This window comes from Nyctibius grandis, chromosome 17 (assembly GCF_013368605.1).
Source record: "Nyctibius grandis isolate bNycGra1 chromosome 17, bNycGra1.pri, whole genome shotgun sequence".
Taxonomy (NCBI): Eukaryota; Metazoa; Chordata; class Aves; order Nyctibiiformes; family Nyctibiidae; genus Nyctibius; species Nyctibius grandis.
Window position 1 is genome coordinate 4,424,307 of NC_090674.1, and position 23,398 is coordinate 4,447,704.

Genomic DNA, 23,398 nt, shown 5'->3' on the forward strand with positions numbered 1-23,398 from the left:
AGGAGGGTCCCTTCCGTATCATGCTGGTTGGGAATCCTGCAATGCTGCTATCACAGCTTGCAGTTCAAGTTTTGTGAGATGATTTAAGTCTCCAAAGCCATCACTTCACTATCTTTCACAAGCAATTACATTCACTTTAAAAAATAAAACCCAAAACCTATTTCTTTACTGATCAGAATAACGAATCAGGTAGATGACAGCTATCCAGGAGTAGCCAGCACATATATCCTATTTCCTCAGAGCAATGGCAATATGCTTTTCCTGGCACTTTCACCATGAGAGAGATGTCCCATCTCAGTCCAAAAGCAGAACCCAAACTTGAACTCTGTTGAAAATCAGTAGCTGCTTTTTTACACTCTAACAAGAAGCAACAGGCTGAGGTAGGCTAGGAGCCTACCTCCCTTGGACAGTACCGCAGCATTTCATTTCGCAATAGCGATTGCAAAAGACCTTAATATAAATCATGATAGAAACGGCTGCAAAGCATCCAAATCTGAAAACTGAACTGGAGGAAAACCCGTTCTAGAAAACCCACAACTAGTTCTGTCATGAGGCCACTACATACCGTTTTTGTATCTAGGGTCAAATTCTGTTCTCACATATATATATTTTATACTGGTATACCTCTTCTTCTGTGATGGAGTGGCTGTAGATTTACATTGCGAATTAACTGACCCGCAAAACAAACCTGTAGAACTTCGACAAATTAAAACAATGCTTCTTGAGGCAAATTAGAAAGTAAAACACAAAAAACTCCTAAAGCACTTAATACTGAGCTTATAGTTTACAAACTGCTGTACAGGCAGTAATAAATCTAAAAAATTAAATGTGCACATATTTTCATATTTTCCATACTGCTAAGAGATTTTACTGATAGGGAATTCTGCCACTAAAATACTACATTTGCTAGTTTCTTATAAAAGAAATGAGATAGATGACAATTTTGTTAGAAATTGGAATGATAAAGCAGGAATGGCATTTATTCTTTAAAACTCCACAAATTAAAAACATCTGCCTGCTTTCTTTTTAAGAAACCTGTCCCTTTGGGTATATATTAAAAAACATAAACATAAACGAGGGGCCTACAATCCCACCAGATGTTGGGCACCTGGAGCCTTTTCCAGTAATTGATCAAGAAAATACATATTTTTTCAGGTAACAGGAAAAAATTATCTCTAAACTCTTTTGCATAGTCAATGCTTTAATTTATTTGATCTCAGATTTTAAGGGAAGACTGCAGCTACAAACACATTCCAGCTTATAGCCTCCCAAATTAAAAATAAATACACACCACCCCTACTCCAGAAGTCACGGTTTGAAGCTTTGACCATATTTTGCAAAATGACAGTTATTAAAAACAACAAACATGCATCACAGTGAGTCATCTGGTTTCCAACTTCTGAGTCAAAAGGGGCTGATTCCACACAAACTGAAACCTGGCTCTCTGACTACTTGCATGTTTAACGATTTGTATCTCTGCATCACAGCTTCAGAACAGGATGTGGAAGAAAAGAATGAAAAGGAGATGGGAGAAAGGGGAGGGGGGGGCGGGAGAGAAAAAACACTTCTTTACTGGTCCCAGTGTCATTGCAAATAAAGACCATGTCAAGATTTAAACCATAATAATGGAAAGGCTATAAAGGTCCCTGCTATAATGTTTCCTCTGATATTCCCTTTCATAAATGCTCTCTTTATGTTGCATGCTTTGCAATAATACATGTAATGTTTGTGAACTAGCCCCGCTGGGGCAGCTGTATCATATGAAGCTTCACAGAATACAACATTAGAAGCTAGACAATTCATTTACCAGTTCCTCAACTTTTGTTAGCTGCACCTATCTTCTTCAAGAGAATGCAACAAACATGAGGAGACAAGTAATCTAAAGCAACGTCCAAATATGTTTAGCTGGAAACAGATCTGTATGTACCAATACATGGACGTGCAGCACGGAGTTACCTCTTCCTCCAGTGCAATACCTTTCTGGATAAGGCTAAAAGCCTCTTCCCAGATCCTACATATATAAGCAAGAACCCCGAACTCGTTCACAGCTATGCCAATCGGATCGATAGCATTCTGAGCTTCCTCTTGGCAGAGATGGTGAGAACAACAGTGCCAACAGTACCTGCACAACAGATCCCTCCCAGCACCAGTGCCGTGAGCCTCCTGATGGCAGGGCACAAACACACGTGCATGGGTACTGGTTGCAACACCTCTTTCATTTTGCACGTGCACAGCAAGACCCAGTGTCACTTCAGGGAACACACGGGGCTGCACGAAGCTCAGCTCTGCCTTCCCAGAAGGAATGACCCGCATGCCTGGCAAGAGAAGTATAGAGAACACCACAGCCTCTGTAAGAATTTAGGATCAGACTGGAATCCCATGGGCCTTTAGTACCGAATTTCCCAAGTGACCTGATACTACTACTTTGAAGCACACTGGGTGCTTGGTAGCTGACCATTAGAGTGAGAGCTAAATCCATCTTTACGAGATTGTGGCAACCTGATGTTGAGAAAGGGGTTGTCAAAAATATAGTGTCGGGAGGGGGGCTCATCTCAGTCTTGACTGTAATTCTCAATCACTGCACAGAAAGTATTTATATCCTGTTGGCAGCATGTGTAACCAATGCGACTCTTCGTGTCAGAGCTGTCAATTACGGGCTTGACTTATGAGGAAAGATTAAATGAGCTAAATATGTAGAGCTTGGCTAGGAGACCAGGATGGGGGTGGGGGAAAGGAGAATGATGTGATAACTGTCTGCAAACATCTAAAGGGTGCAGATGCTTAAGGAGGAAAGGAATCACTTAGGGTGGCACACAAAACAAACAGGAGAAGCAAGCTGGAAGGAAAACACAAGAAATTCTCACTGTATAGCAGGGAAACTCCATTCCAGCAAGATGTACTCTGCTGTAGAATTGTATCCCAGGAATACCATAATTCAGGCCATTCAGATGCTTGAGAAAACACTAGGAAGTTGACAGCAGAGGAAAATCCTCCTCTGACCAAAAGATAAAACAGATAATGTAAAGAAGTGCGGCACATTGTGAGCGTGGCTGATGATATGAAGCTCTCTCTCTTGCTTCTCTCCAGCTGTAAAATCCTTTTACTAAAAAGCTATGCATATTTTCATTGTTACTTTTCCAGAAAGGCAATTGTCAAAGTAGCAGCGGTGTGTTACAGGATCACAACTGGGAAGAGGACACGGTCTGTAGAATTGTAACAAGGAGAAGAGCTATGTAAACACACATACAAAACCAAACCAACCAAACAAAAAGTATTCAGATGTTTGGACGGATTTGCAATGTAACTGACATACAGAGAAATACAAGAAATGTGAAAAGCAGGGAAAGTCTCTACTCCAGCAAGTTGTTTAGGAACTCCAAATCTGAGAATTATACCAACTCTCAACTTTTTGTGATTTGACAGATCTTGGTTCTGAAGGTGCTGGCATCAGAAGTATCTGAAGGATGTATTCCTGCGCATCAAAGCTGGGGAAAGTTCTTTCAAGTTCTTGAATAAGCCATTCTGCCCTTTGTGTCTCAGCCAGATTACTTTTCAACGTGATGAAGATGCAACATATCCTTTGCTCTGAGGCACAACAAAGATGCCACAGACATTGAAAACAGATTCTTACGGCATGATCTCCCAGGTAAAAGTAGCAGGAAGCCAAGAACTGAAGAAGAAGGTTATCACATATAGGCAGTTATAATTTTGTAAGAATCGCTAGCTGTCACTAGGCTCTTTTTGATTGCAGTGACAATGACACAGGCAGCATCTGGATACAGGCAAAAGGAGTCCAACTGCTCAGTGGTATTAGAGGTAGGAGAGGAATTAAGAATCTCTAGCAACACTTTCCAGGTTAGGAATTTAATAATGTGGAGTCAAGAGACACTCCAAAGAACAAGTCTCCTGCATAAAGTTATTTCAAGAAGCTAAAAAGGCAGCCGGTCCTGTGAAGTTCTTAAGCTGGTTCCTTCTTTCCCTAAGCAGAAAGAACTGTGGGCAACTGCTGCCCTCTACAAGTTGTTCTGCTCATAGCATATTTTCCACACACATGTAGCTGAAATGATACTATTAGCTCACCTTGATCCCATAACCCATCATTACCAAAGTGCCCACTGTGCAGGCACCTCTTTGCTATGTGCCATCACCTGTGTGAAATTAATAGGTGCCCTTTCCAACAGCTGGGATGCACACAGCAAAGTGCTCCCAATCTTTCTGAGCAGGCAAAGAGCCGGGCTGCCAACCGATACAGAACAGCCAGCTGATAGCAAAGCATGCCATGATCCGGAAAACATTGCTGGTAGGGGCAGCAAGTTTAGACCTTCAAAACATCACAAGAACATAAACAAAAAAAATAAATTAATTTTTCTCACGGGGAAAATATCAAGTAATGTTAAGGATTTCCTAACTGGGTGCCAGTATTTTTTTCCAATGTCACAAAGCACCGTAGCTTCCATTTTACCTTCAGTGAGAGATCTAGGATCTCTGGAAGTCAAATCATACCTAACGTTAAAAAAGATTCTAACCTAACTCCTAGTACTTCAATTTCCTTGCATGTTTTGTAAAGAACAACTTAAGAGTATTACAACTATTTTAAAACCATCTTAAAAGTCTTCTGACCAGTAACGTTGGTCTGTCTGTAAAGCAAGTAGGAAGTGCTTCCAGAGGTCTCTTCTGCACAAGTGCATAGAAGATTATAAGTGCTAACTCACCACACTTACTCATAGAAAATGACTGTCCCTATCCTAGTTGTTACGCTGCCTCACCCACCGGCTCTAAAGTGTCATTTAACCTGTAAGCTCTTAGGGACAAGCAAAGCCATTATTACATTTTGTACAGTCTGATAGGGTCTTGACCTGCTTTGGCCTGAAACTACTGCAAGTTTCTACCTTTCATAAATTAACATACAATGCTACAACAGAAGTTATATGCCAAATGACTACAGTCCACCCACTCTTTTAAAATTGGGATTTAAAAGAATTCCAAGACAACTTTCCCATTGACCTCAGACAGGCAATTTAACCTGATGTCATAGTGTTCCTTTAACTATGCTCAGTAAGTAAATTTGCATCTATGTGTTTTGCACATATTAATATATTTTTCTAAATCAACAGAGTAAAAGGAATTGACAGATTTAGAAAGTACATTTTGCATGAACAACAAAAGTAATCAACGAACACACAGAAGAAAGACAAAAGCAGGCAAAAAACCTAATAAACTCATCAGAAGGTCAAACACAAGAGAGGTCTGCTTAGTAAATCATTGAATTCTCTTTGCAGCTAACCAAAGGATATTGTGTAAGGCAGTCACACACCTCTGGCTCCCTGTTCCTGGCCCAATAAAACCAAAATCTGCACAGTAATTGCCCTCCATAGCCTCATGGAATTATTGTCCAGCACTGGGAATCCACAGTAAGCATTCAGGACCTCCCCAAACAAACGGAAGCATCATCACACCACAGGGTTACTGCCTGTACCGAGGTCACAAAGCCGATAGTCTCTCTCCCCCCTGCTGACAGTGGTAAATTATCCTGACTAATGTTTCGCTGGGGGCTGTAAGTTAGTTGCCTACTGACTCTGGCTGTCTGGAAATCCCCTCTGGATAGATTTACTTTCAGAGAATCATTCTGGGTAGGCCACTACTCCGAACAAACCCATTGTGGCAGACAGAAAATTTGTACAGTAAGGAGGTATAAATCTTGTCTTAAACAATATAAGGTGGGAAAATGGAAAGCAAAAGTGTGATGGGGAGTGTCCCTCCAGTACACTCCAGACCCTCACATCATTTCTGGAAACAAAAGTCCTTCTGAAAAAAATAACACTTTATACAAACCTAGACTAGATCTTTGAATTTAAAAAGAAAGGATAAGGATAATACATGGTATTTGTTGTGTAATAATGTGTTCCAGAAAACAAAGTATGAGTTTTTCAGTCATTTCAAACAACCATTGCAGGCAAAGGAGAATCTTCACAAAATTCCCATGTATCTCATTTTCTGTAGGGTTTGATAGGGCAGAAAGGGCATCTACTACTTCATAAGAAGAAGAGGGGCATGGATTCTCAGTGTGCGCAAAGGATTTGTTCATAAAAATTGATTCTGAGTACTCTTAACTAACATTAGCCCAAACAAGCTCTCTCAAATCTTATGACACAGTTCTGTAACCTTTCATCATTCCCACTCACGGTTTTGTTCACATGGTTAAAGACAACGGTATCGTTAGTGTTAGACTCTCTCAACTTCTAATTACACCAGTTAGAGCTTAAAGTAGTCAAACCTAAAATCTCGATTGCAAAGCCCCTTCCTCAGAAACCTAAATTAAATTCCCTTTAACCATAGTCTACTTAAGAGAAGCATTAACAGAATGGATAAGGTTTAAAAGGAGGCAACGAAACAAAGAGGATCTAGTAATTCTGTTGGTCTGCCATTGAATGCTAAGCACTCAAATCCAGGCAGCTGAGAAAAAGGTAAGTAACTCTGTCCCGTTTCAGTTTCAAAACTTTTATCCATTATAAACACATATCACAAATTTTACTGGTTTCCTTCCAAGGAAACTTACCAACTGAACACAAAAATGTAGAGGAATGAAATATGCCCATAACCAAGCCCCAACATCATGGCTTCAATGTGAGATCTCAACTGATGGTTCAGGAAATCAAACACCAAACATGTTCAGCATGGACATACTGATTGATGTGATATAGAAATGTCAAGTCTCTTTTCTGCTCTCCATTTTTTTCATTATTCCTCAATCACCAGAAAGGCAGTCAAAACCAGAAGAAGAATGAACTAAAGGGGTAGCAATATACCACAGTCACTTCTAAGAACTGTATCACACATGCAAGGGTAGAGGCTTTTCCAAAGACATAAAAGGGGCAGAATGACACCCCTGTAATAGAAATTACCTCATTTACCAGGCCAATAGACTAGGTCTCACATCTATGTCACCAACTTGCTGGATGAACCTGGCTAAACAGTTAATCTGTACGTCTCGATTAGCTTTTCTAGAAAATGAAGATAACACAGACATATCCCCTAAACACAATAGTAAATGTCTGCAGTGTACCCTATGATGTTTGCACACAAAGGGGTGTTAAAAGTATTCTGGCCATATCATGACCCTTAAAAATTTGAAAATCTGTTTAACAAAGGGTAGGGAAAAGCCACGAGGGCTCCAGCACATACCAACAAACTCTACACTAATTGCTATAGAGGCAGCAGTAATTCTTGTTACCTAGTGCCTTTTGACAGCCTGTAAAAAAGGGAATAAAATGTCCATATTTCAGTGTTAACTGCTATCGTCTGCACTAAGAAACAGAAAGAAACAGCACATGCTAAAAATAAAAGAAGAAAAGTTAAATAATGCTGCAAAAGAAAATACCCTGCTCCTCATGCCATGATTCACAGATTTTGTAACTTAGTGAGAAAGCAAGAGAGTGTTTTACATTTACAGCCAGTGCTTTTATATTTACAACTAGTACTTCTTCCAGATACCAAGCACCAGCAAGGGAATGAGTATGTTTTGTGGCAGGGAAAAAGCAAACTAAAAACAAACAAAAAAAAAACACAACAAAAAACTAAACAAGCAGCATGTGGAAAGGCCTCACTTACAAGCTCTGCTTCCTTAGGTTTTTCCTACAACCCAGGCCCCTGTTAGGGGCTCTCATATATATAACCTTCATAGCTGTAATTTAGACTGCAGCAGATTCAGCAGAAAGCAAAGGCGAACAGCAAACATATTCACACTCTTGAGAACATCTCAAAAGCAGCACAGTATGGTTAAAAAGCTACAAGATGCTGCTAGGGAGAGACAAAACAAGCTAAAAAGAGATGCAGAACAGACGATGTAATTACACTAAAGAGAGAAAACAGACCAAAGAAACAAAGATTTGAGAAGAAAAGGGAATTTTCTAACGCTTTAACCTCACAGAAAGGGGTTTTGTCCTATGTAGTTAACTCTTTTGCACATCCCAGGACTTTGCTTTGAGTGGCTGCAAAAAGACAAACCTATTCCCATTCCACAAGTGTTCAGAGGATTATCATAGGTGGCTGCACACACAACCAGCAAGGGCTGCAGCAGTGTTCACTGATAAGCTGGACTCAAGGAGAAGCTGATCCCGCACTGATGATGACAAACGTGGCTGTAAACAGCAGCAGAGCGAGATGCTGACACTCTGCTAACACAAGGTTACACTTCCCACTATGGAGCTACACGGCAAATTTTAATGGGCCAAGACCGACAGCTAGGGAAATGAGTGTCCGCTCTCTGCTGCAAAAATTATGGCTTTTCCCATCCCCCTCCAAGTCATTCTCCACTGTCAGTACTGTAACACAATGACCTCTTATTAGGGAGTATTTTTCAGTTGGGACAGTTTATTGTAAGGACACTGGATAACTCAAGGGATTAATGGCATGGATGAGAAGTCCCTTATCTCCAGTTTGGTAGTTCAAAACATCAAAAGTGGGTTGAAGAAAGAGCAATTAGGAGTGTGACACGAGTTTGTAGGGCTCCATTCTGAAGGCCTCAGTGAGGCCATAAACGTTAGCAAGGTATGCTCTGAAGACCCAAAAAGCAGGACACAATATGATGTGTCAGACTGCATCTGCTACACGATCTTGCAGAACGCTGAAGTCCTCTTGCAAACAACTAGAAATCATTGCTTCTCCTGGATTCCCGTTGAAAGCAGCAGGCTGCAGGGGCACAGAGTACACAGAAGATAGTGCCACTGAGCACAGAGCAGAAAGTATTTAGCACCTTGGAGGATACAGTGCCCATCAGAATCACAAATACAATACCAAACCAGTTTGAGTCTATAATGACATCTGCTGATACAATGCAAGATGCTTTAATTCTATTGCTTTGTCGTACTTGTGCATAACACCACTGATATGTTCCAAACGGGTCACAGTCCTATGAAGCACTGAGTACTTTCAGTCACCAATTAAGTCAAAAAAGGTGAGGGGATACGGAGCAGAATTTGGTCATGAGACTCTTCTCTCCCTCTTCTGGATTTTTTAAGTCTTCTTCAACCACTTAACACCAGATTCAAAGTCAGCAATGATATGCCTGAGCACACGGCTTTCCCGTACAGAGCCATTTGTGGGATTCAAGCCACAGTTTGTTCTGGTGTTTCTGTAAACATTTTTATGACATGGCGCCATGTGCCTCCAAGTCTGCTTTATGGACCGAGATCTACGGCATGCGTTAGAAGGCAGCATGCATGATCCTGGCTACAGAGAAGCCACAGTAGTGTGGTGGAAGTTAGGTCATCTGGCTCACAGAACTGAACTGCTCATTTAATAAGGCTTCTACAGATACTCAGCTGGAAGCAATAACGACTCCCAAGCAAACGTGACAAAGGCTGTGAGAGTTTAATATAAAAAAAAAAAATTAATGAAAAAATAAGGAGAAAACCTCCACCTTTCAAAGGCCTTTAATTAGCTCACATGCAAGACTCACCTTTGTGACAGTAAAGTTTATGTTGGAGTTCTCTAAATGTATAAATATTTTTATGTGGTAGGAACACACACCTATACAGAAAGATACACAACTGCTGTGTGCTTCCTCTGAGCAATTCTTCAGTTGCATACACAGTAAGAAATTAATTAAATCAAAGGTAATGTTAGAATCTGCCTTGAGAAAGAGAACAAACCATCAACCAGCACAGGCTGTGATGATCTGCTGCCTGCTCTGACCTTCCTGAAGTGGGGGTGGGGGAACCAACCCCAAAAAAACAAACCACCAAATCCATCACAAAGCACATGGCGTCAATAACAACTTCAGATAATCTCACATACAGATGTCCATGCAATGAAGGGACAGCACAGTGTTACGAGACTAGAGAGATTTTCACTGCAGAGCTTAACAGAATTCACAAACAGCCCTTGCATTAGATGCGTTTTACTGACTCTTCCCAGTTCAGAGTCTTTACTCACATCTCCCTCCTTTAAAAATCATCTCCTGGGTTCTCTAGATAAGAGTTACAAGGTAAAAATACTTTGATGTGGCCAGTGACACACCATTATGGAAAGTACTTGAGTCTTCTCACTGCAAACAGCTTGTATTCACTAGGATCACCAAATGAAAGCCAGAGAAGACACTCAATTAGAGATTTATATGTTTAGGACAATAACATGGGCTAAGAATTTTGGCAAGATTTTGACTGAGTTATAGATGGCTGAAGAGGAAGGAAAAAAAAAGAAAAAGAAGGTTGTAAAAAAAATATACAGCAGCTCTAGAGAGTAGTGGCTCACTTCCCACTCCGCGTCACCATAAAAATGAAAACAAAACATGGTTCTCTTAGTTATCCTCATACACAAAAAATCCCAGAGCTCTTTCCAAAACAGTTCTGGAGTGAAAACATTGGATCACATGCACTGCCAGCTGCCAGACACTTCTAAGCTCACTCTGAGTGCATCTGAAAATAAAGACAGCTTGAATGATGTCTCTGAGCAGCAAAGGTTTTTTTTATTAGACAATAGCACTAAGAATCTCAGTTCAAATTATGCTGCACAGGTCTTTCTTCAGGCTCTTTACTACATAAGCACTGATCAAGAGCATACGTTGCACACACTTAGGACAGGCAGTCCGTGCTCAAGGACAACGCAGTGGCCTGGGTGACCCATGTCTAACCCCCGAAAGACAGGAGGTTATGACTACAGGTCAGAATTCAGAGGTCAACATAAGGCAGGGCAACATAAGAGCAGGGCAACATAAGGCAGTTTACACCTTTTTCACAAAGCATCAGCTCCTTAGAACAGCAAAACAATGGATGCAAAATGATACAGCAAAGAGAACAACTCATGTATATTATATTATCAGCAAAAGATTTTATGCTGCTGCTTGAAGAACTTACCAGAGGCTCTCGAGATGCTGCATTTTCAGTCGCAGGGCAGGAGCCAGCCTGTAAAGCAAAAGGAAGAGTGAGGTTACATTGCCACCTGATGGACACAATTCGAAATACTTGTCTGTTAAGCCCACCCTTCCTATGAGCAGGATTTAGGCAGACACACTTGTTCCTGCTATCAGTAGCAGTTCTGCGATGGACTGAAGACAAAAAGGTCAGAATCACAGAAAAAAAAAAACAGTTCCAGCAGCCCCCATTTAAAACAACAGAATTCAGAGAATCTGCAGAACTTGCTCTAGGGAGCCAGCAGTTAAGAGCCAGAGAGACTACAGAGAGATGTCATGAAAGAAGTGTTCGCCCTAACTCAAATTCTGAAATACATGGTGCAGTGAACAAACACGGTGTGAAACTGGGACTCGCTCTGCTAAACTCTTGGTGGCAACACTTGTCACACTGCGTGGTATAAGACAGGACATTTTCATCATATATGAAATGAGGATAGTAACTTGCCTGTCTCAAAGGCACCTGATGAGTAGTTGACATCCGCAGAGAATTTTGCAATACTAAAAGGAGGAAATGCTGCAGAACCCCAAAGTACTGCTAGTGAAGTGGATGCAAAAGCACCTCGCTCTGATTCCACGGTTCACCTCCTCCTCTCTAGAAGGACTAAACTTAATTTTGACACCGAGCTTCTCCCACTTCCATGACCCAGTAATGCATCCTTTATTTTCTGCACTGTTCTTCTAAAGATTTCAAAACAACCATGATTTAACTAAACTTCACAAAATGTCAGCAATACCAGTACCATCCTTGTTTCCCACACATAATTAAGGGACATAGTTCTAGGGCAGATGCTGAGCACCTTACCTTGCACACTAGGAAAGGGTAGTACAGAGGAGGAAAGCAAAACTATTTAAAGCAGGACAGCAAGCCAAAGACTGGACTAGAGTTAAAATTCAGGAGCTTCCACCCTCCAGGCTCACCTGCAGTTTTGCTCGTATTCACTCACTCATCAAGAACAGGTATAACATTTTAGCATAGTCCCGTGTTTTGCAGAATTACTCTCTGGGCTTTTCTTCACTGCCAAACTTGCAAGTTATAGCATAAAGGTCCTTCAGTGACTTTTTGTCCTCCAATTCTATTAATTCTATTAATCACTTTTATGCAATATACCACACCTTCAAAGTATCTCAAGATTTTTTTCCCCATTTACAAAATATGCAAAAAATGCAGATTAAAAATAAGAATTTACCACAAGAGGGTGCCAGAAACTCAAATATACTGCAACTCAGCTGCTTCCAGACACAATCACAACCAGGGCCCAGCCAGATCTCACAGCTAGGCAGTGATTCTCTAGAGAGGCCCTTAGTGTCTTCATGTGCAGTCATCATCATTTTTGTCACTTCACTATGTATCTGCAAAAATTTCAGCCACTAAGAATTCACTTGACATAACCACTGCAAATATCAGCTTCAACACCATACTGTAAGTCATACTGCCTACTCTGTCTGTAGTGGAGACAATGCTTTGCGATACCAAGAAAAGGGCACTTCTCTCTTCAACCTTGTCACTGGCTTCCCATTTTTATATGCACAGTATATATCTGCTTTCAAACCTTTTATAGCTGGATGAAAGAAAAATAATGAACAGCCTCAAGATCCATCCACTCCTCCAAAAATATGGAAAACAGATGAGAACCAACACAAGAATACGGCTTGCATGATTTATTAATAAGTTAACTGAACCTGTTTCGGTTGTGGATAAACTTATTGGTGCATTTGAGCTGCAACACTCCCCCCTCTGCACAATGCTTAAGGCAATATATTAATTCACAAGAATGAGAAAATTAAACTAAGTAAAACAGATAATAAGCCAAACGATATCTGACACTCCCTTTTCAGCATCTAAGCTAACTAGATTTGTAATAGAAAACACAATAGGACCCAAACTTAAACATGTTAAGCAAGGCACTGCTACTACTCATAGCCTTATGGTGAATACTTGGCAATAAATAAACAACCATCATCTGTGGTAGAAAGTAAATATTTTTTAAAAATCTATAAATATTTAGTGTGCAACGGGGACAACATTTCCATGAATCCGTAACTGTCAAAACTGCAATGGCTGCATAAGAGGAGGGGCATTTACATTCTGCTAGACTAATACAGATATTTTCATTGTTTTGTTTTATTCCAAAATTGTCCCCTTAAGAGTTCATCTACTGTGCTATATATTCTTCAGTTACACCCCCTTTTTCCAGCCAAAGCTGTGAGATGCTCTCAAATCCCATCCAAGCCAATAGAATCTGAGAGCACTGAACACTTCTCAGCTAGAGTTCTGGATGAGGAATGTGCAGCCAGTGTAAGATACACACTAGATGGTGAAGATGGGGATATCACACAAGCACACAATGTAGGGAAGGAGGAAAGTTAATATACAAGCAGGGCTGCTCCTGGTGTGTGCGTGCAGGGGGTAAATACTAGCATGGCTACCCTCCAGCTGAACTTGAGTGCCACCTCGTGTACCTGAAGCAAGGCAGACCAACAGAGCTGCCCTGTAAACCAAAACCCTGCCACTAATGAAGTCGTGACAGGCCAGGAGCCAAAAGGGGTGCAACTAATTTGCTACTGCCTGAGAAACCAGCATTTTGGCATACAACGTGACAGAATCCGGCAGGGGAGCTGTTAATTGACCGTTTTCACCCACAGTGGCTTCAGACCACCTCTCTCCTCAGAGGAGCCGACACAAAATAGTCTCTCTGCGGTGCAAAGTTAACTTTGCAGCCTGGGTGTTCTGCCTTATCTCAAATTCTTACTGATTTAGAAAGCAGCACAAGCACTAACTCCACTATGTTCTTTACAGACGATGCCTGAAAAACTCTCCACTTTACACATAAGGTAAGAGTTACCATTCCCCTTTTTCACGATGGATACAGTGACAGAGTGACTTTCTTCATGTCCTTAATTTTAAAACCCAGGGGGTGCTCTGGCTACATTTATGAGGCTCATTAAAAAGCAAGCCTTTTCCATTTCCAAACATCAAGCCTTCTTTGGAGGTAAAGCAACACTAAATAAATGTTTAAAAAAAAAGGGTGCAATGGGAGGATACTATATCCAAACTCAAGAGAACTTTAATGTTTCTCAGGCAACTACATTTGCCAATTGATCAGATTTATTTCTCAGAAACCTCTAGTCAACTGCCTTGTAGACTACCCAAGTGACTTACAGATCAGTCGCAGGTTGTTCCAAGTTTCCTCAGTCTGAAAGCATTCACTCGAAGCAGGAGGAATGGACTGTAACGCCTGCACCTCAAACTACGAAGATGAAAACACATGGCCAATGCAAAACTGCCCAGCAAGCCTACTGTGAGTTTGGTAACTTGGCCTTTCACAGCTTAAGGAAGAGATTTGTGCCAGTTACGCAGAGTATGAATTTTATGTAACTTATTTCTATTTCAGTTTAGTTCAACGTTTCCTACAAACTCAGCCTCCTCAGTCCAAAACAAAAGGATCAACACAGACGTTCACAGAGATTTAGTCAAATCCAGATAGATTTGAACGACTGCACATAGAAGTGTCTCAGTGGCAGACTTTGCTCTATTTTCTTCCCTGTTGCTGAAACAGCCAGCCCTTCCATCTCCTGCCAGCTGCAGGAGGGCCCTCTGCAGCCACCTAAAGGATTTTACAAAATTCCATTGGTACCAGGTACTCAGGAGTCTGTCCGAGATGCTGGTGAGATGAGAGAGCTGCCAGGAGGTTACTAAATTCGAGGTAGGTAGAGTTTGCAATGAAATACAAGTTACCCTGGATCATGAGCGAGCCAGTGCAAGTGCCCAGAAACCTACGTTACATACAACTGCACTGTACTTCTATTTTTCCCTCTGGCTCGCCCATTCCTTTCAGGTCCCAGTTTTAAAATACCTTATGCTTTTAGTATGTTTCTTGAGCATGTACTGAAGCCAGCAAACTTACATTTCTCTTTTACTCTCCCCATTCAGGTTTTGACAATGCTCATACTCCGTCTATCATTGCTTTGCCCTTCTATGCTGTTGGTTCCGGGATCTTTCTCCCTCACAGTTGCAAGGCAGAAACATTTTGTCTAACTGGTACTCCACCCCATTGCAAAACCCAGCTGACACATAAATCGTCTCCTTCCTCTCTGGCTGTGCTCCCCCCCTCCATTCCAGTGCTTTACTGAGTGTCACACACAGACCCTAAAATGAACACCTGCCCACTGCCCAGGGGCCCGGCCCCAGCAGCTCTTCCCCCGTGAAGCGAAGCTCTCCCGGTGCTGCGGGGCACAGCGGAGCGACATCAACACCGAGAGGCGCGGGGCCGCTCAGCGGGGCGCTTCCCCCGGGAGCAACGGAGCACGGCGGCTTCACCGGGGCAGCGGCCTCCGGGGGGCAGGCAGGGGACGGGGGGGGGGAGCGCAGCGCGCACCTCAGGGAGCCGCTGTCACCGGCCGCCGCCTCCGCGCGGGCCGCTGCTGTCGTGAGGGCGCCCGGCCGCAGGCCCTCGGCGGCGCGGGCTGAGGGGGCGCGAGCCGCCCCCCCCCCAGTGACCGTTACGGCAGGTGCGCGGGCGGCGGTTCGCAGCGAGGCCGCGCGCGCGGCGGGGGGGGGGGGGGGCGGGAAGGGGAGGGGAGCGGGACGAGGCCGCCGCGCGCGCCCCCCACCGCCGGCCGCGGCGGGAGGAGGCGGCGGGGGGGGCGGTGTGTGTGCAGAGGCGCGGTGCCCTCCCCTCGCCCGGTCTCCCGCGGCGGCGGCCTCGCCCCAGCCCGCCCCGCCCGTCCCCTGCCGCCCCCGGCCCGAGCCGCGCGGGCAGAGCGCCGGCCCCGTGTACCTGGCTGGGCTGCTCCGCTTGCTCCGAGGAGGCCATCTTCCCAGGCCCGGCTAATCCATCCCCGCCCAACCGATGGAACGCCCTCACCGCCGTTCCCCCCCCCCCCCCCGCCCCGCGCGGCCCCACCGGCTCGCGCTGCAGGCAGAACGAGTCGAACGCCGGGGCACCGATGCGCCCCGCGGGGGAACCACTGCTGCCATGAGTTTCCGGCCTCTGCGGCCTCCCGCCGGGACGGGAGCCAGCGGGTGGGCCGGCTCCGGGCAGGCCTGGGGAGAGCGAGCCGCAGACCGGGGGGCTGCGCGGGCTGCAGCGTCCTGCCGTGCCCTGCAGAAAAGCCGGCCATTGCCAAAAGCTGGGCCATTGCCAACACCCGCGCCGGGCCGGGCGGTGCGGCAGGGCCGGGCCGCCGTGCGCAGCCCCGCCGTGGCTGCTGACAGGGGGATATCGGCCATCGCTGGTTTACTTTGAGGGCTCCAAGGGGCACGAGTAACAGGTCCGGTTTGGTACGGCCGGCCCGAGCTCCCGTGGGGAACGCCCTGCGCTGCGGCAGCCCCAGGGGTCCCCGCCCCGGGGGAGCTCCCCCGGTACACGCCAGGGCGGATTTACTGCACGCCTGTAGCTTGTCTGTTTATATTATAATTTCACAACCAGCACACTTGTCCGTAAGGGAGTGTATTATTTGAATATACCCAGGCACGCTCGTCCTATTACTTTGTTTTACAAGCAATTAAATGGCTACCTTCTCATTTCCACCCCTCAGCCACCGGCGCCGGCTCCGCGCCCGGCTGCGCAGGACTCCGCGTCCCAGCGCACCCCGCGGCCCGTCCCGGCGGGCCCCGCGCCCGCCCCCCTCCCTGCTCCGCGGGGCCGGGCGGCGGCCATGGCGGCGCCGCTGAAGCGCTGCCTGGTGCGGCGGAGGGACGGGCGGCAGCAGCACGGCGTGGCCGCCTCCTGCCTGCGGGAGCTGCGTGAAAAGGGTGAGGGGGGGCCGCCCGGTCCCGCCGGGTTGAACGGGCCGCCACTGCGGGGCGGGGAAGCCAGCCGCTCTCCCGGGTCTCCACCGGGCTGTCCCCTGTCCCCGGTGGGCTCCCCTGCGCCGCCGGTTCGAGCCCCCGCCCGCGGTTTGTCGGAGGTGGCGGGGCTGGGCCCGACCCATGGGACAGACAGAAGGAGAGCGGGTCTCCGGGTGGCACTTCCTACCGGGGGAAGTGATGGGAGGTGGGATATAAGCGTCTGGAAGTAGTTTCACTGAAATGCATCATCTCTGCTGTGTGTGTCAAGGTTCGCAGGGAGAATATTGATTTCTGGAGGGGAAACCGGTGAGTATGTGCGAAAAAAGAGCTGATGTGCAGACAGGTCCTGGTCTTCAGCCTAAATTGATAAGAGCTGCTTGTCTCTTGTGATGGGTGTAATAAAAGGGTAGTGCATGTATGCATATGCCACTTCTATTATTTCACCAAGTATTTTTTTCTGTTCTGCAGCTAGTGGCATTCTGGCTCTTGACAAGGCCAGGGAGCCCATCACCTTAGTTCTGGCAGAAGATGGCACCATAGTGGATGATGAAGATTACTTTTTGTGCTTGCCATCTAATACCAAGTTTGTGGCACTGGCCAAGAATGAGAAATGGTCCAGCAAAAGCTTAGGTACTCTGTGGCTGAGGGAGCATGGAAGGGGAGGGGTGTTTGGAATAGACCTGGTGCAATTAGGCTGTCTCAGGTGGATCAGGAATGACCCATGAAACTGGTGACTCTTGTGTCAGACAGTGGAACAGCCTGGCTCTCGGAGTCTGTGGATGAAGTGGACAGTGGTGCAGAGAAGTGGAAGCAGCTGGCCAGGCGACTGAAGGATGACCTGTCTAATATCATCTTGATGTCTGAAGAAGACCTCCAGGTACAGTGGAGAAATCTCTAATTCTGTCCTTGGCTCTGCCCATCATCCATTTATCTCAGTAGATGGCACAGAACAGAAGTAAACAAGATCTCGAGCTGAATTCAGCTGCTGTTGTTTGGCTGTGGTGCTAGAGTCAAATTTCTGCTTGAGGGGAAACACAAGTGTCTGAGGAGGATGCTCTTAATGACTGATTGTCCCTCACAGCCTGTCTTTGCAATTCTGGCAGCAGGAGGGCAAAAAGTCAAGATTTGGCCAAATGGCAACTAAGGTGGGCTCCTTCCTTAAAACCAGGCACTTGCATAACGCGTCAAAAGGGAAGGCTGAGCGGCATGCCACATCTCTCTGCTCCAGAGGGGTCTGAAGAACTGCTGTCAGTTTCCAGAGCTGATTGATTCGAGTACCTGACTGCTTAACCCCTTGTATGTGGTGAGGCATGGTGATAACTGCCTCTCCGTGTCCTCCTGACTGGCTTTCTTTCGTGTAGTCCCATGCACTCTTAAGAAGTGGTACATTGCTTGCCAGGAGTTGTCAGGATTTCTGTTAAAAATGCACACGATTCCACACTTTCCTGGATGCCTTTTGGCTTCTGGTAAAGAATGCTGGCTGGTGGAATGCCACTACAGCCTCCCATAACCAGGCTGACTCGCTGTGACAAGAAACCTCGTGAAACATGCTGGGTTTCATGAAGGTGGAGGCTCTGTCATTCAGGAGGCTTGCTGTTTGTACTGTCATCAGTGTATGGAATGAGTTAGTCAGTCAGTCCACGTAACAAGAGCACTCTCGTTGTTTTAAGGTGCTTATTGATGTACCACGTTCAGACCTGGCAGAAGAACTTGCCCAAAGTCAAACCAAAATCCAGGTATTGCAGGACACCCTGCAGCAGGTGCTGGACAGACGAGAAGAAGAACGCCAGTCAAGACAGCTCCTGGAACTCTACCTAGAAGCCTTGAAAAATGAAGACAGTATCTTAAGCAAAGTAGCAGGTAGGGAGCATTAGGATGCTAGAGAAAGAGCTTTTCAGAGATGCCTGAAATAGTTGGGTGGAATAAATACGGCAGAGTGAAGGACTGGAGCGAGTCACTTGCTTGGCAGCTGTTAATGTGGTGGATGTACTGGCTGGTATAGTGTAAGAATTCTCTGACTGGGTGAGACCAGGAGTCCTCTCACTGCTGCGTCACATTTCTCACAAGGCCTGAAAGTAGAATACTGGGGGAAAAGTTTAAATCATGTAGTCATCCTTAACATTATGGATCTCTCAAGTTAGAGGATGCACCTAGATAGAATGCATATTTTATTAATCTCAAAACCATCAAAGTAGTCCGGACCACTTTTCCTGTCCCATGTTTGTCACGGGCTATAATGATTCTGCTACTTTTCAGCATCTGAGACTGTACCAAGAAAGGAGATGGATGTGGTGGACACGGGTACCAGCAGTACAGGCACTTCAGCCAAAACGTCGCTCAGTGACCAGATCCTTGCTGCTCTGAAAGAGAAATCTGCTCCAGAGCTCTGCTTGGACAGTCAAGATCTAGAGGTGGGTGAGAATGACATAACCATATTCTGGCAAATCTCTCCCTTTGGAGAAAGAGGTTATAGGGGAAGCTGCCCTTGCTTCTGGAGGCTCTAATGTCAATATATCTCAGTCTCACAGTGGTGAGATTTAACCTACTTCTCTTCCTCAGTAACACTACCCCTTGCTTGGAGCTCCTCTGTAACAGCCAGCTGACACTATTCCAAGTACTCAAGTCTTTCCTCTGAAAAGCCACAAAATAATTTTGGTTTTGATCTCTGCCAAATCATAGTCAGACAGTGCTTCAGCTGTCTTACCAGCAAGTTTTTTCTGTATGCAGATACATCTCGCTGTATTTCTTTTATACATCCCAAATAAAAATAAAAGCCTCCTTATTTTGGAAAACAGTGTAAATAAACCCATATCTTGGAAAGGAAAGTCTAGGGAAACTTTAACCATTAAAAAGTGTGTTCTTTCTAATGCTACGAACTTGCTACTCTTGCTTTTCCCTGCTCTAGAAACTAAGTAACTGCTTTCTGTTCCTTTGAACATCTGAATGTAGCTTCAAGTTCTAAGCCTTGGTAGAATATTCAAAATCCACTAGCGCACGGGAGAGATGATGAAAGCTGGGAACATCTTCAATACCAAATTGCCAGTATTAAACAGGTGTCTCGTTACTGCTGTTCTAAATGTGGGCAGAGAGGTTAGTGGTGGAGGAGCATCAGTAGAAAAGACTGTCAGAAATCTGTCTTGCTACAGCTGGTCTTGAAAGAAGACACAGAAGCCCTGGCCTCGGCTCTAAGATGGGAGAAGCAGAAAGCTGAAGCTCTGCAGCAAGCCTGTGATCAGGAGCTCTCCAAGCGTCTACAACAAGTGCAGACTTTGCATTCCCTAAGGAGCACATCAAAGGGCAAGAAAACGCTACCCTGGGGAGACTGGCTTAGTTCAAAACGCAAAAAATAAGACTGTAGTGCTGCTTGCAATTTCTTTTTTTTGGATTAGAATGAATACAAGCTAAGATACATCCTGGGAGCCATAGTTTGCTGGTCATACTGTGGTCTGGCTATAGAGAACTAAAATCTGGACATTGTCCTGAGGCTTAAACTCCTGTGATGATTCAAATCATGTGTAACCAAAGGGATTTTGACTTTTTGCAGAATACTAGAACAATGGTATTGCTAAACACAGCATGTAAGGGTTCAGCTTTGAATACCTGGTTGGGAGCCAGAAGCTTCCATCTGATAGTGAGGGATCTAGCTTCTGAAGGCCCAGGCAGTTTCCCTACTTTGTCCTCCCACCTTTTTCAGTGTAGAGGATGGAAGACCTCTGGAAGACACTTTGAAGCACAGTTAATGAACAGGGCAGAGGGGTTAGCCAGCTGCTGTCTGGCTTTAAGCTCCAGCCTGGGATCTAGGAACTTGAATTCTCATGCTAATTTCATCAGTTAAAGTAAATTCCAAAGTCCTTTAACTGCTGTGCTTTTTCCGTAAGGAACTCCTGCCTCTTGGGTGTGGTGTAAGCACTAACTTGTAAAACACAGCAAAGGTGGAAATACTTGCTTTGTAAGGCTGTGGGGCTGAAAACTTGTATTTGGCCTGTCTGTATTACTGTCCTAATCATTAGTAAAGTTTCATGATGCTTTTGTATTAACTGGCTTGTTTTTACATTTGTTAAAAGTCTTTTTTTCTAATATCATTAAAACCTTTTTACCTTACTGTTGGACTAGTTTTGATGTTCCCACCAGCTGCTATGATTAAAGAATGAGCTGATAAGTACAGTATTACCTTACAGACAGAGGAAGAAGAAATTAAATACAGAAGGACTCCATTTAACCTGTCCAATGTATTTAGGTAGAACACATGTTCACGCTGGTGACGCTGCACCAGAACTCTCACCTGGCACAATCTGTTCTTCTCTTGTGAGAACAGAAGATGCATATGGAAAAAATCTGAAAAGTCAGCTGAAACTTCTGAGAAAGTTTTAGTAGGTACAAATGTTTTCCAGTATCATGCAAAACCCTCTGATTTTTTCGAGGTCCCTTCCAATCCCTAACATTCTGTGATTCTGTGATTTAACATAACCTTAAATGGTACAGGATGCCAACTGGTGAGTGTTCCTACAGCTGGCGTTCAGATGAACCCATTGCACGTAGACATTCCAGTTGAATTATGGCACACTCAAAGTCAGAGTGCTGGTGTAACTCATAAATATTCTAAACAGTTAGTACCTTTTAGCAGGTAAGCAAAAATACGTAGGGTAACTTCAGATGAAGCTACTCATATGGGAATTGACTGGACTTAGGGGGGAAGCTTGCAGTCAACTTTTTGGTGTGTTTTGCTGGGGCAAGTAATTGGTTCTTACAATATACGCTTCTGGCTTGTAACATTATGGGCCATGGCAGGTAAAAAGGTTTCCTGCTGCTTTAAATAGCTACAAGCTTTTTATTTTCAAGGCTTTCTGAAATAGCATATACGGCTGTGCATTAACAGAATGTTTAAAGCACGCTCTGTTGCACTCAAAGCTAATTACACAGGCTACCAATTGAAACAGCATGCAGTGAGAAGACTAGCTGTCAGCAAGCTTTTTCTGTGAGCTTATGTCTCAGCTTGTGATTACCACTCTCTCCATTATAAACCAGTTTTCCAGTCGTGCTCAAAGCTGCAGTGCTTTTGCTTTTTTCAAGCTCAACTTGGCAATGGAAATTCTACTCCTCAAGCTGTACAAGAGGAAAGAAGGGTTTTACCTGTGGCTTTTTCACATCTACTTAAAATAGCAGACAGCATAATTACTTCAATCCTGTGTGTATTAGGAACATTTAACTCACCTACTTCCACGCAAACACTGAGATGGAGTCACAGAGACCATGCTGATCATTCTTGTAGGAAGGCAGTGATGGTCCTTCCAATTTAGCCTTAAGGAAAAAAAAAATGGGGGGTTTTCATTGCTGCTTTTTCCTCTTTTCTGTTATCAAGGTTAGAGCCCTTTAGTTGCCTGTAACTTATTAAATGCTGCAGTTCTTATGTTACAAAATTCAAATTATAAACTAGACCTAGCATAGTATGATTTAAAGTGTTGCTTTTGTCTTAATTATTCTGTTCTAATAGAACAAAAAAAAATTTCAGATTTTCATATTCTGATGGGAGCTGCAGTTATACTCTATGCTAAAGCTGAGCTGGCAGTTTAATAGTAATATTGACTGTTACTTGCAAAAAGAGCAGGTCTGTAATACTTAACTCTCTTTAAAGCTCTATTATAGTCAACATCCTTCAAAAGTCTCCATGAAAAATGAGAAGCAATTAACTACTGGCTAAGAGACTCCAATGCTGCATATCATCCTGTAATTTCTATAAAAAAATCCTTTTTTAGCGGTCAAGTTTATGTATTGCTTCTTGGATCTCTTTCAGTAGTGCAATCAAAGATGAAAACTGCTAAAACACCTCCATGTAATTAGATTTTTAAATGTAGCAGTACATTTATCTGTATAAATTGATGGTTTTTTAGTATAGACTTTACTATAGATCTTTGGATCATTATATTCTGAAAGTTGTTTCATGGCTAGAATTTCCTGTTGGTGATAACAAGAGCTGCTGCCAGATCTAGTATTTCCACAGCTAATAATCACAAAGCTTTTCAGCAAACAATCTTTAGCCATTGGCCGTTCTGTATGCCAGTAGTGTATATGCATGTGTGTTTGGAGAGGAAGTAAAAAGAGATTTTAGCTGAGGACAACAGACAACATCAGAGCTCACAAACTTTAAGACATATTATTTCTCTTCCTGACATATTGAGCTTAATGACCTCAAAAAAAAGATCAGGTAAGATGTGTAATAAACATTCACTAGGCCTTCCTCTTGAAAGACAGCTACTGTGTTAGCAAAATGCTTGATGCTTCTAAAGGCCTAGGAGTCCTGTGAAATAAATATCAATTTTCTACTCAAGAAAGGAATAGGATAAACAATAGAAGCAAATCAAATAGAATGGTGCATGTCTTGGTAACCAGACCCCTACAAAAGTTGCTCCTTTAGATACAGAGCAGAGGATAAGAGCAAAAGATACCTGATCATTTTTTGCTTACCTTGCCTATGCAAGTCAGAAGCTGCCCACCTAAAACATGCTCTGTAATCTCATTTAACCTTAAATTAGGTCTATATTTTGTAGACATGAAATATATTTGATTCCCTTAAGCTTATTTAAGCTGCACAGACGCTTTAACTATGCAAGAATTAGCATTTCCTTGATCTTATTCCTGTAACATTTAAGAAGCTTTAACTTTTGAACAGGGTGACCGAGCTGCCCAAGATTCATGAGGAT

General features: G+C 44.0%; 2 protein-coding genes across 3 annotated transcripts in view; one reads left to right on the top strand and one right to left on the bottom strand.

The window, feature by feature from the left end:
- PEX14 (peroxisomal biogenesis factor 14) overlaps positions 1-15,746 on the bottom strand; it is a 75,040-nt gene extending 59,294 nt beyond the window's left edge. The window contains exons 1-2 of the mRNA XM_068414754.1: positions 15,688-15,746; positions 10,854-10,901 (exon numbers count right to left, since the gene is read on the bottom strand). Of these exons, the coding sequence (XP_068270855.1) occupies positions 10,854-10,901; positions 15,688-15,723 (84 nt within the window). The 5' untranslated portion in view covers positions 15,724-15,746. The remainder of the gene's footprint in view (positions 1-10,853; positions 10,902-15,687) is intronic.
- Positions 15,747-16,550: 804 nt separating this feature from the next.
- DFFA (DNA fragmentation factor subunit alpha) lies at positions 16,551-22,128 on the top strand. Of its 2 annotated transcripts, none has more exons than XM_068414746.1 (6): positions 16,551-16,664; positions 17,169-17,330; positions 17,447-17,577; positions 18,371-18,560; positions 18,957-19,111; positions 19,847-22,128. In XM_068414746.1, the coding sequence occupies exons 1-6, from the start codon at positions 16,568-16,570 to the stop codon at positions 20,048-20,050; spliced, it is 939 nt and encodes a 312-aa protein (XP_068270847.1). In that variant the 5' UTR covers positions 16,551-16,567; the 3' UTR covers positions 20,051-22,128. The 2 variants fall into 2 exon arrangements, with proteins under 2 accessions (XP_068270847.1, XP_068270848.1); XM_068414747.1 differs by lacking the exon at positions 19,847-22,128 and adding an exon at positions 19,260-19,747.
- The last annotated feature ends 1,270 nt before the right edge of the window (positions 22,129-23,398 follow it).

Bases quoted from the DNA above. Each gene is read 5' to 3' on its own strand.
- DFFA (XM_068414746.1), top strand. From the start codon at position 16,568: ATGGCGGCGCCGCTGAAGCGCTGCCTGGTGCGGCGGAGGGACGGGCGG. The intron at 17,578-18,370 runs GTACAGTGGAGA...CGTTGTTTTAAG, and splicing joins TGTCTGAAGAAGACCTCCAG to GTGCTTATTGATGTACCACG. The intron at 18,561-18,956 runs GTAGGGAGCATT...GCTACTTTTCAG, and splicing joins TATCTTAAGCAAAGTAGCAG to CATCTGAGACTGTACCAAGA.